Genomic DNA, 12727 nt, shown 5'->3' on the forward strand with positions numbered 1-12727 from the left:
TTTTATGGCCCACAGCTTTAATAGCCTCCCACAGCTGAGTGTTTTCAGCTTCAGTGGGCAGCTGTTTCCAGCAATATAATCTTTAATGGACACACTGTTACCTGTCCAACATATCAGCCCCACACAGACAACTTTAGCAGCTAGCTTAACTTTAGCAGCTAGCTGCTAATGGTTAGATACCTGAAAAACAACACATTCATGGGTTGGTGGAGATCAAAATAGACAGCTAAAGGTAGAGCAGTTTATGAGGTGATTGTAACTGTTTGTGTATGTAAGTATGGGTGTCCTCCATACTCTCTCCCGCACTCTTTATATTATCCATTTTTGATCTGCACACAGCTGTTGCCACAAACGTCGCACTCACTTACGTCATTGTCATGAGACACTCTCGCAAAAAAAAAAATCACAGTTTTAGTAACGCAGTACCGCAGCGTGCTTACGGGAAAGTAACAGTAATCTAATTACCTTTTTTGCAATAGTAATCCCTTTACTCGTTACTCACTTTACTTACTTGTAAGTCGTTACTGCCCATCTCTGCCCACGGCCACCTTGATCCCATCTGTCCCTCCAACTGAACACCTCTCCACTGTTCTCATACATCTCCTGCATTAGCCTCACATACTTCTCCACTACTCCTGACTTCCTCACGTAGTAACAAAGATCCTCTCTTTGTACAATGATATGTAATACAACCAGTTTTGTGTCAAGCAGGGCTAATGTGGGGAACATAATTATTAGCTCTGATCCTATGCATGCCAGTCAGAGCTCATCGCGGTGAGGGACAACACGAACAGTGGAAACTTTGAGGGCTAATTGATAACAAAAATCGATAGTACTGGGTGTGTGTTACTCCATATTTGTTCTTTTGCACAATTAACCTCAGTTAGCATTCTCCTAGCAGTTTACCTATGCTGCATTTCTGATACAGCTAAATTCTCAGTAAATCTGTTGTCAAGTAATATTGTTCTGTTCCTGCTGTGAGACAATAGAACACCCATGAAACACTTATATATGTGCACTGTATTAACCACAGCAGAGCTTAATTAAGCTGTTCTGCACCTCTAAAATCCAGATTTTTGTAATTGTGATGCTGTCTGACAAACTCTGCATTCACAAATGTTAAAAACAACAGCTGTGCCAAGAACTCGGCTATATTTACTGGGGCAATTGTGGCTCAAGAGTTGACAGTTCGTCTTGTAATCGGAAGGTTGCCGGTTCGAGCCCCGGCTCTGACAGTCTCGGTCGTTGTTTCCTTGGGCAAGACACTTCACCTGTTGCCTACTGGTGGTGGTCAGAGGGCCCGATGGTGCCAGTGTCCGGCAGCCTCGCCTCTGTCAGTGCGCCCCAGGGCGGCTGTGGCTACAATGTAGCTGCCATCACCAGTGTGTGAATGTGTGGATGACTGAATGTAGTGTAAATCGCTTTGGGGTCCATAGGGACTAAGTAAAGCGCTATACAAATACAGGCCATTTACCATTTACAAGCCAAACTAATTATGCGAAACATATGAAACAAATTATATGAATATTTGGCATCTTTGTGTTGGGCAGCGTTGCAGATTTTTTACATTTTACAAATGTTTACTAGGACACTGGAGAGGACTCAGATGTTGTGAAGTCACACCTGTTGCATGCTGCTTCTCCTCCATCCATGTCATCGTTCTGTCCAGTAACAGTTATTCCCCCATTATGAGCCGCCCCCTTTGTCAGAGTCAGCGCGGTTGTTTTCCTCGACAAAGGTTGTTCTTCGTTTTCCGTGTGGACGATAGTGTGGTGAAGGGGTTCCCCCAAGTCCTCTTGGCTCCCCAAACTAAACTGAGAGAAAGAGGAGGATCAGTGAGGGGGAGGCATATATGAATCTGGCTATACGTAGTAAAACCATAATCAAAACCACAGATAATTCTCTTTTGTTTAAGTATTAATGCCACAATTGTCTTATCAGCAGCTCAGGTACATGAGTGGATTTTGCAAAAGTTACACTGTATAAGTCACATTTTACCTGTGGCTGGACCTCAGGGGGGTCTGTGTGAGTGACAGCCACCCCTTGCCCTTCGGTCTCCGACTCCGCCTCTTCCTCGTCTACCTCGTGTATGGTAGGCGTAACGTCAGAAGGCGGCAGCGAAGTCTTTTTTTTCCTGCGCTTCTTTTTGCGCCTCTTCTCCATGCTGTGTACCCTCTTCCGTAAACGCTGGGGCACGGGCAGGTGAGTGGACAAGGGGTGGTGCATATGGTGAAATGTGTGTCTATGATCTATGTCAAAGAGAGACCATGATATCAGATGGTTTATTCACATCAGCTAGCTGAGCACATATCACGTGAAATGCTTTTTCTTTGGTGATGTATACAGACTTCCCAGCTGCACATCCATGACATCAATCGCTCACTCCAACAGCTCAAACGGGCTTTACTGGATTGCAATCCGATGAATGTGGAGGCCATTTGAGTACAGCGAATTCACCGTCATGATCAAGAAACCAGACAGAAATAATCTGAGCTTTGTGATACATTATTCTTCACAAAGCAGCCATCAGAAGATGGGTACACTGTGGTCATAACTGGATGGGAATAATCAACAACAATAGTCTGGAAGGTTGTGGTGTTCAAACAATTGCCAGTTGATAATAAGGTTTTCAAGGTATTCCTAGAGAACATCCCCCACAGCATTACACCACCACAAGCAGCCCGAACTTCTAGGATGGATCCATGATCAAATTCACTCACACTACAATCCAAGTGTTGTAGCAGAAATCAAGATTCATCAGGCAACATTTTTCCAGTCATCTGTTGCCCAATTTTAGCAAACCAATGTGAATCGTAGCCTCAGTTTCCTTTTCTTGGCCAGCAGGAGCGGCACCCAGTGCGGTCTTCTGCCGCTTTAGCCCATCTTCTTCAAGGAGCAATATGTTGTGCATTTACAGATGATATTCTGCATACTGTGGTTATCGGAGTTATTTTGCCTTCCTATAAGCAGCAGTCTGACCATTCTCCTCTGACAATTTCCAGTGTAAATTAACTCTGCACATGTTAAAGTCATGGGTCCTCCACAGAATGACAGCGGTACCATGAGGGGATGTTTTTATTCTTAGCTACCTCACACATTTCAGCCTGTCTGAAAAACTCCTATACTTATTATCGACTTCTCGCCAAACAATTTCTAACTGGGATTCAGCTCAGCAGAATGCAGAACAGTTTGAAGAATTCTGGGATGAGACTTCTTATAGTTTGTATTTGGATAAAAGAGTATATACATTATTTGAATATTTTTTACCTTTTCTAGCCATTTACAGTGATAGATATCACAGAAAGTCATAAAAATGAAATGCAGACGTTATTCTTTTTCTGAAAAACTATCGTCTAAAATCACTAATTAGCATTATATTTGCATTTTTCCTCATTTCAGGATGTGTGAGCCCTTTATATTCTTTGTTTCTCTCCTACTCTCTGTGCCCACACAGGCTGCAGCCTATATTGTCATACCACCAACAGACATATTGTTCTGTTTCTTTTCAGGCAATGAACAGTTGCCGACTGAAACAGCACTTTTAATCAACAATTGCTTCCAAGTAATTTCCAAGCGGCAGCAGTGTGCTAATGTGAGCTGTGAGCTTCTGTAGTCAAAGAAGTTGGAAACTTTGAGGAGAACCTCAGAACGAGCTGAGTACTTAAAAAAGCTGATATACCAGCCAGCCATCACACAACAGGTGATAAGATGTACCACAATGTAAGGAGTGCTCTGACACGCTGATAAATGTTTTTTTCCTTTCTCGCAGTCGATTAGATGAGATGATAAGGCAGTATGAAAAAATGTTCCTATTAAGTTTTGAACTGGACTGTCAGTAGCTTTTGGTATACAATTCAAACACTGCAGATGTATTTGCTAAAAACAAACACTTAGTATTATTTTGCTTGGGCCAAGACTTTGAATTCCTTTGACTATCAAACATGCAAAAATGTAAAAAAAAAAGTGCAACTTTCTCTCCTTTAATAAAAAAGACACTAGAAAGACATAACTAAAACACTCTTTAACAAACACCAAAGAAAAGCAGCTCCATCTTTACCAATATTATCTCCTGTCAGGTGGTAGCCGTCAGCTAATCTCTTGAAAGCTAATCCAGCATTTTACTCAACATACCAAATATATGGTGCCTTGCTTTGATCTAATCTCTTACCACAACGGACAGGGTCAGGATCAGCTGGGATACATGTGTATTTACAGTACAGGATATTTCAGCACTGATGATTGTTATGATGCCAATGCTGCCCAGATAGCAACAGTAAAAGATTTGTTTAAAGCACTGTAGAAAAATCGACATTATGTGCATTGTCACATAATGTGGCATTGTCTTATTTCTTGCATAGTTGTATATATGTATATTTTTTCATTTTTATTTCTATTGTTTGCACCTTTGATCCAGGAGGATGATATTTCGTCCCACTGTATACTTGAGTGCATATTGTAGGGTTGACAATAAACATCGACTTGTCTTGACATTGTTTCATTTCAATGTATCTTAAATTGTAGTCTTCAGTGTACTGAGTGTATTGGTACCAGCAGCAATGGCTGCAGTGACTCCAGCCATGCTCCCAAAAGTATAGGACAAATGTGTCTATCATATAGACACATGCTGTAAGTCCAGAGGGGGACACATTAAACAGGCACTTTTAAATTTTGTTTGTAAAATTTCATATTCAGTCGTGTATTTTAAGATTTACAATAAGCTTCTATGTCCATTACTTAAAAAATACAGCCTTTTGAAATTCTTACGGATACATCCTGTAATTTGTTTGGACAGAGTTGCAACTTTTCCTCTGTAAAACATTTTGTGATTGTTTCCTTGTCTTGAAAAGCTCTATATAAATACATTTTACTTGCTTGCTTACTTTGTTCACAAATTCTAGTAAATAGTTCAAATAAGTGTGCACTGCTCAATTCTAAGATAACTGTACGTGGGAGAAATTCATACACAGTGTACAGAGTGCACTGCAGATAAAGCTGATGGATACCACATGACAGGAGTACTGTCATGGCTGCTGGTGCCAGACGGTCTAGTCTCAGTATTTCAGTAACTGCTGATCTGCTGGGATTTTCCCACACAACCATCTCTGGGGTTTACAGCATCAGCTCTCTGGGTGAAAGGGCCTTGTTGATTCTTGCTGATAGGAAGACAACAGTAACTCAACAAAAACCACTTGTTATAACCAAAGGATGCAGAATGAACAACACATTGCAGATGGGCTACAGCAGCAGAAGACAACACCGGGTGTCAGTCCTGTGAGCTGAGAACAGTGAACTGAAGCTACAATTTGTAAAGGTCACCAAAAATGAACAACAGAAGATTTGAAAAAATGTTGCCTAATCTGATGAGTAGCCCTAAACCAAAATAAAATGAATATAGAAATGCTAATGAAAATGAGTTTTGGCCAGTAATATAAAAACAAATCCAAAATATCAAATTCGACATTTTGACTGCATTCTTGTCCCAGTGGCTTCTTTTGTTTGTGCAAGTGAAGCTATACTATGATGTGTACACGTGTGCACGGCAGCTTTGCTTACACTCAAAGTCTTTCTCAGTGTAGTGTCGCCCCATCCTGTCTCCACTGGTAGAAGCAGAGTCACTGATGATGTCTGCAAAGCGCTCCACGGACAGAGCTTTCTCCCAGTTCTCTTCCTCCTCTTCTTCCTCCTGGTCCTCCACGCATCCATCCTCATCTTCCTCTTCCACCTTTACCTGGACGACAGTACAAATACTTTCAGTAAAGACAAAAAAGGATGATTAACGGCATGGCAATAACTGTAACTCATATATCCAAAGGCCACTCTTGCCCCCTGACATTGAACCTCAGCTTTAACAAGAAGTTTTTCCAGTTTGCTATAAAATCTATAGGTGATACATGAAATGTGTTACCCTGATTACTATACTGTATATGCTAGCAAAGTGGGAAATCTAACCGGACAGTTCTTTGGCACGACACACCTTGACTCATCAGAAACGGCAACCACACGAGGGGAACATTCATGCTAAATTAAAATGTAATGCTAATCTGGAATGAATGCAAAACAAATAATTATTTTTGCTACTATTTTATATGGAAAGTAGCTCTGCTGTTTCTATTTCCAGACATGATTTGCACTCAAGCCAAAGATTTCTTTTTGCTGTTAAAAAACAAAACAAAACAAAACATGTGATTGTATTTTAAAATAATTCTACATCATCAGAACAGGAACACAGCGACTGTATATTCTCTGTTACATGCACAGAGGACATCAAATCAATACAACAAAGTGCTAAGCAGCAAAGAACTAATGCACTAGAGAGCCCCTGGAGACAGTGAAGACTGATGGGAGTGTCCTGCCTCAGCTATTTGGTGCTTGTGATAGGTCAGAATCACTGGCACATGCTGCTTCCTCTGCCTCAGATTGGTGCTGGCACAGTGCGTACTTTGGCTGCCGTTCAGTGGTCTCAGATTGCTGTGTGCCAGGGCTCCATTACTTCCTAATTACCAGCAGGATGAAGGGACATGATGCATTTAATGATCCAAGCTACCTATCTACACAAGGCTGAGGCAGATGTAACTAGGCAGAATAAAAGAAAGGGTTTTTGTTTTGTTTTGTTTTTTAAGTGAGTGAGCAGTGAACGCCTTGTTTTTACTGCATGTCCAGCTCAATTTTGTTCATGGTTTAATGTGCTATGTGTTCCAATGAGTCAATTTCCCCATTCACTTCCTCATTTCCTTCACCTGCTCTGGTGAGGGCTATTCGTCAGAGTAAGACCCTGAATTTAATAGTCCCGACATATTGCAACAGGGAACAATATTGTAGGGAGAGTTTACTACAGACAAGAGGCCTAACTCTTTCATGTTAGCTTTGAAGTCAGATGAGGTGGAAGGACACAGGAGGTGGGCCACCCCAGCCCAGGTGGTGACGGTGTGATACGTACAGGAATAGAATCACACACAATGGCTTACAGTGATTTGAAACATTGTATGCTTTAAGTACTGTATGCCCAAATGAAAATCAGATGTATTACACTAAAAAACGAAAAAAATCAGAAATGTATATTTGCCCTGTTTGCTATGAGTGCCATCACTGTGGGTTACAATCTACTGTCTGTAGATGTAATATCCATCCATTCGCTTCCGCTTATCCTTTTCAGGATAAGGGGGGCGCTGGAGCCTATCCCAGCTGTCATAGGGCAAGAGGCGGGGTACACCCTGGACAGGTCGCCAGTCTGTCGCAGGGCCAACACACAGGGACAGACAACCATTCGCACATTCACACCTAGTGGCAATTTGGATTATCCAATTAGCCTATCCCCACAAGCTGCATGTCTTTGGACGGTGGGAGGAAGCCGGAGTACCCGGAGGGAACCCACGCAAACACGGGGAGAACATGCAAACTCCACACAGAAAGAGTTTGGAATTGAATTGATGTTGGAATTGAACTCAGGACCTTCTTGCTGTGCGGCAACAGTGCTAACCACCGTGCCGCCCGTCTGTAGATGTAATATTTCATGAAAATTCAAAATCACTGTGGCTGGTTTGGCCACTTTGAACCAATTAAAATGTAAAGAAGCTTAAATTAAAAAAGTCCAATCAACACAGCTGAGATCCTCTCTAACCTTTACTCAAACCGCCCGACATCTACTACAATATTAATTTTTCATAATTTGTGGTATGGTGAGCCAGAGATGCATTTAAATATTTATCAGCTGACTACTGTTCAGGAGGGCGTATGTGGGGCTGCGTTTGCTTTGTGTGAGAGGATTAAGTGTACTTGTGTTAGTGATCAGGAAACACTAAGTGAAAGCCATCGGGGTTCTGTACGCGCATTTCAGTTATGAAGTTACAAGGTGAATCAGGATTACTTTAAGGTCAGTTATAAATGATAAGCTACTGTAAAGCAATTTGGATTATGTTACATGTGTCTGTGAAGGTTCTCAGTCATCCAGGTCATCGTAGTCTAAGGAGCTTCGAAAGAAAAGCGTCTGGACTTCTTTAAGTTGCTTGAAGACATTTCACCTCTCATCTTCAGTTCTAAGAGCAATTAGTGGAGAGTCCCAGATTTTAAGCCCTATGGGAGTGTCCCCCCAAGAGGGTTGTGGACCCCCTATTGATCCTCTGCCTAATCACACGAGCCAAGGTGTGAAAACACCTATATGAGGTGTGGGCCACAATCAGCCAAGGTTTCGGGTGGACCCATTGTGAAGCCTAGCTCCACTGAGGTTGGCCCAGGATGTGAGTGGGCCATATGGCATCTGCTCAAAACCGGATTATAGATGGCACACAGTTGGTGTCGTAAGCCACCGCCTCTGTTCAAAGATGGTCGCTCATAGTGGACATAGAAGCTTCTTTCACTCCTCTAAAGGACAAAGGTCACCCTTTCCAGGATGCCAATGTTCACATTTTGGACAAAGAAGACAGATGGTTTGAAAGAGGAGTGAAGGAAGCAATCTTAAAGATCTTAAAAGAAAAATATCACGTCTCATCCATCCATCCATCCATAATGGACATGCTTAAAGCAGCACGCCTATTAGATGTCCAGTAGAAACCTGATCTGATGCCAGAACTATCTTAACTGTCCCCTTTTAACAGCTGTACTCAGAGCCCTTGTTGAATGACCAAATTCTTCACCCAAAGTACACAAGTACTTCTATCTTTGAGGTAATATAGTGCAATAGTTCATTCAAGTAAATTATTTACGTTTTTAAATGCAAACAGAGATCGCAGCATGCACTGTTTGACTGTCACAACTATACAAGGAAAAACAGCATGCATGATGGGAACTTTCTGTGTCTTTAATGCACGTTAAATAAGATCTTCCTTGTTTCTTCTCACAGTAATGAAAACTAAGTCAACCACGATGAAGCTTCATATTAAATTAGCGTCCTACCCTTGTACATGTATTATCTAATGAAGTCATAGAGAGCAGCAGGTTCACAGGTTGTATTTGTAACATTTTTTTAAAATAAAATAAAAAAGGTTGTCACATTAGTTGTATCAAAATATGTGTTTACGTGTAAGAAAATACAGCTGAGTTGAATAAATTAGCAAATGTGAGACGAATGAGTACACATCAGCTACCGAAGCAACCATCAAAGAAACAAAGACTTTGAATAAACTTTGGTTTTGGCTTATAAAAGTTGTAGCCAGGCCTTGCCTATACAACATTTAGGATACTGGAAAACACCATTGGACACTAAATTTAAAATATAACATGAACCTTTTACTAATTAAAACACAGGCGGATACAAATATTTAGCTCTTTAAAATTTTTCTCTTTGTGTTTCCTCGCAGAGTGCTCCTCTTTCTGTTGCTTCCTCCTCCTTTTATTTGGCGTGCCGTGTTTAAAGCAGCTTCCGTCTCGCTTAAAGCCGGGCCTCTTTGATTTAAGGAGCTGGCACGCTTCCCAGAAAAACAAATCACAACTAACATAAATATCAGCATCAGCGTTTTGCTTTTCTTCTCACTGCACAGCTGATGTTTATGAGCAATTATTTCAAACTGAACAGTTTGCATAAATATGATGTTTTGAAATAAAATGAGGGATGGTGAGCTCTCCTCAAATATGGTTCAATTATTGCATGCACCCATAAGCCTTAAGAGCCTAATTACTTCTGTTAACTTCCATAGAGTCCCTGTAGAAAACAGCAGCCTTTGTCTTCAGTAAATTAGCCCATTTATAACTGCAACATGCTATCAAATAGAAATATTCAACATATTTAGCGTTATCTTATACATATGCCCACGTTGCAGTGTAGAATTGAAATTTTTGAACAATACGATGCCACACAGTATCAGTTTTAGGTTGAATGTGAACTTGGAACTAGGGATGGGTATTGATACGATTTTCACGATTCAGATTCCATTTTCGATTCTGTTTAACGATTCGATTCTCTTATCGATTCTTTTTAACAAAGGAGAACACTAAGGTCGATTAGCTTAGAACTTTGTTTTATATCTTCTCTTTGAAAAAGATAGAAATTTAGGAGTAACATGGCCTTACAAACCCAACAGTGAGATTTTAAGAGATCCAGCCTACGGCTCTTCAATGGGGTGTCACAGGGTCTCCAGGAAAAAAAAAATTGTAAATGTAAAATAATAAAATAAATATTCTTCTGTAGCAATAACAAAGTATAACATAAATTATTCTGTAGCAATTACACAAGAATATCCAGTAATGTCCCTGCCTACAATTAAACACATTCACTTACCGAAAATCGGGGCATCTGCTGTGGCAAATGGGTGCAAGCCTTTGACCACAAACTTAGTCACTGCTCGGTGACATTCGTCTATCCTGGCCTGAAAGGAGACGCTAACGGTAGACTGCAGCGAGAACTGCCAGCATCTGAGCCAGACTCTGTCTGTCTCTCTCATCATGGTCATCTAAATGCACAGTAATGGCAGGTTTTGTAATAAGGCAGATCGCGCTAACATAATATGCACTGTTAGTTGATTATCTACCTGCTGCATTAACGGGAGAGGACGTGCGAACGTTACCGCTGCTGCTGGGTTGAGATTCACGAGTCGAGCGGAATTAAAAACACGACATTCATTTGAGGTCATCGTGTGTTTTGTGAGAAAATACTTTTGCATATTCGTAGTGTTTCCTCCCTTAAATGAAATATCTACTTTGCAAGTATTGCAAGTTGCCCTGTTGTCATCCGTTCTCGTAAAGTATACTTTTGAGCGTTTGAGCCGCTGTGTTTCCTGCCAGGTAAACGACGCTCCGCAACGTAGTGACGTCATTTGGGGCGACTGGAATCGATAAGGGAATCGTTTGCAAAAATGGCAAACAATTCCAAGGAATTGAAACAGTGGGAACCGGTTCTCAACAAGAACCGGTTTTCGATACCCATCCCTAGTTATCATGGTTTGGTTTTTTTATGTAGAAGTTTCAAAAAAGTGGCAAATTAAAATGATAGAATTTAACCAGGTTTTTCCATGCTGCACCATATATGAAACATCACTGTTAGCGTTGAGAAAAAACACTTAGATACATAAGCAAAAGGTGCAATGCAAATATAAGAAATACAATAAATTACAGGAGTGCAGCATCCCACATTACCACCATATGATGATCAGTGCTGTTAGCAGCAATGTGCATTGCCCCATCAACATGCAGTCCAGAGGTGATCAGGTCTTTGCAACCGTAGCACCTAGACTCTGGAATAACCTCCCTGCTCATATTCGTTGGCTATTATCTGGCTTGTTGTGTTGTCACCTTTATCGTTTCTTGCCCTGTTCCTTCTTAACTGTTTTGCTCTCACTGTCTCATGCTCTGTCTGACTGTGAAGCATGTTGGTCAACTCGGTTGTTATTAATATGTGCTATAGAAATACATTTTGATTGATTTGATTGATGTGCCTTAAATTGCAAGAAACAAAAATGCGTGACTACTAGTAGTTGTGGTCCACTGACAACCACTTTACTTTATAAACCAGGACCTATGCTGTGTTGTTTCAGCCAGTTCCCACCTCCAGTGAACATGTCAAAGTGTCCCCCAGAAACCCTAAACCACACCTGCCTCCATTAGAGAGTGAGTGTGTATGTGGTGGTTAGAAGTGTTTAAATGTATTGAATAAAATACTGTATAAATGTATGTGGGAATGGATGAATGTGGCTTACAGTAAAAAGCGCCTTGAGTGCTCACTAAGCGTAGAAAAGCTCGGTATAAATAACCGTCCATTTACCATTCATGTAAGAGAGCAACAACAGTGGTCTCTGTGGCAACGGTGACCATTGGGCTTTGCTTTCATATGATTCATACACACATGCCCTCACACTAAACCACAAAAACAAAGTCTCGACTAGCAGAATCAATCAGACTATAGGAGACTAAAACCTGTGCAGAGAAGCCGCTCCGTCTCACTGCAGAGGCTCCGTCTGTGTTTTTGAACACAGAGCTGACAAGTGATTGAAGGTAGAAAAGAGTCTACTCTTTGCAGCCAATCGTTTAGCCTGTTATTTCCATCAAACTACAATATGTTACATGCACTTTGGAGGACAGTTCCCGCTGTGCATAATGACACATCACCTACTTAGATGATAGAACTGTTTTTCCCTGAGATCACCGGCTATTCTGTTTCGCTTGAAGCAAAGCTACAAAGCATTGTGCAAAGCAGGACATGGAGCCTTTTCCACAGACCCGAGGGTGACTCATCACTGCTTGGAGAAATTGGAAGTAACAATTTAGTCTTCAAGACATTTCAGTGCTCTTTTCACTCAAGATAATCATCTTGCTATTGTTTAAGGGAAATGCTATCGCTCAAAATATGAGCAAGGATGTACACCGAGCCACACCAGAGTCTAAACAGCAGGATTTTATGACAAAAGTCAACTCATTAATTGAATCTCTGCAATTTGCTCAACTTCAATGAACTCTGATATGCAAATATGGTCTGCTCATTATCCATTTATGACCTTGGATTGAACAGTTTTAGGAATTTAAACAGAGAAGGCAACTGAGCTTATTATCAGTTTTGCACAATCCACCTAATTTCCTCTGCCAAACTATAAACTGCTCCACCAAGTAATTGTAGACCACTATAAGAGCAGATGGTGCAAATATGTCTCCTGAATACAATGGGTCTTGTGCTGGCATGTTTCTGGCTGGCTAGTACGAACAATAGCAGTTAGTTTATCAATGGACTGTCAGCTAGTCCTGTAACATTGGTGCATGCAGCCGAGCTTATGTTAATTTAAAATGTTATTGCTTGTTGCCATATGGT

General features: G+C 41.0%; 1 protein-coding gene across 4 annotated transcripts in view; it reads right to left on the reverse strand.

The window, feature by feature from the left end:
• Window positions 1-12727, reverse strand: part of slc4a3 (solute carrier family 4 member 3) — a 68392-nt gene that overhangs the window by 39963 nt on the left and 15702 nt on the right. For all 4 annotated transcript variants that reach the window (XM_085136661.1, XM_085136658.1, XM_085136660.1 and 1 more), the window contains exons 3-5: window positions 5554-5728; window positions 1999-2249; window positions 1624-1814 (exon numbers count right to left, since the gene is read on the reverse strand). In XM_085136661.1, coding sequence (XP_084992787.1) covers window positions 1624-1814; window positions 1999-2249; window positions 5554-5728 — 617 coding nt within the window. The remainder of the gene's footprint in view (window positions 1-1623; window positions 1815-1998; window positions 2250-5553; window positions 5729-12727) is intronic.

Source organism: Neolamprologus multifasciatus, chromosome 16 (assembly GCF_963576455.1).
Source record: "Neolamprologus multifasciatus chromosome 16, fNeoMul1.2, whole genome shotgun sequence".
Taxonomy (NCBI): domain Eukaryota; kingdom Metazoa; phylum Chordata; class Actinopteri; order Cichliformes; family Cichlidae; genus Neolamprologus; species Neolamprologus multifasciatus.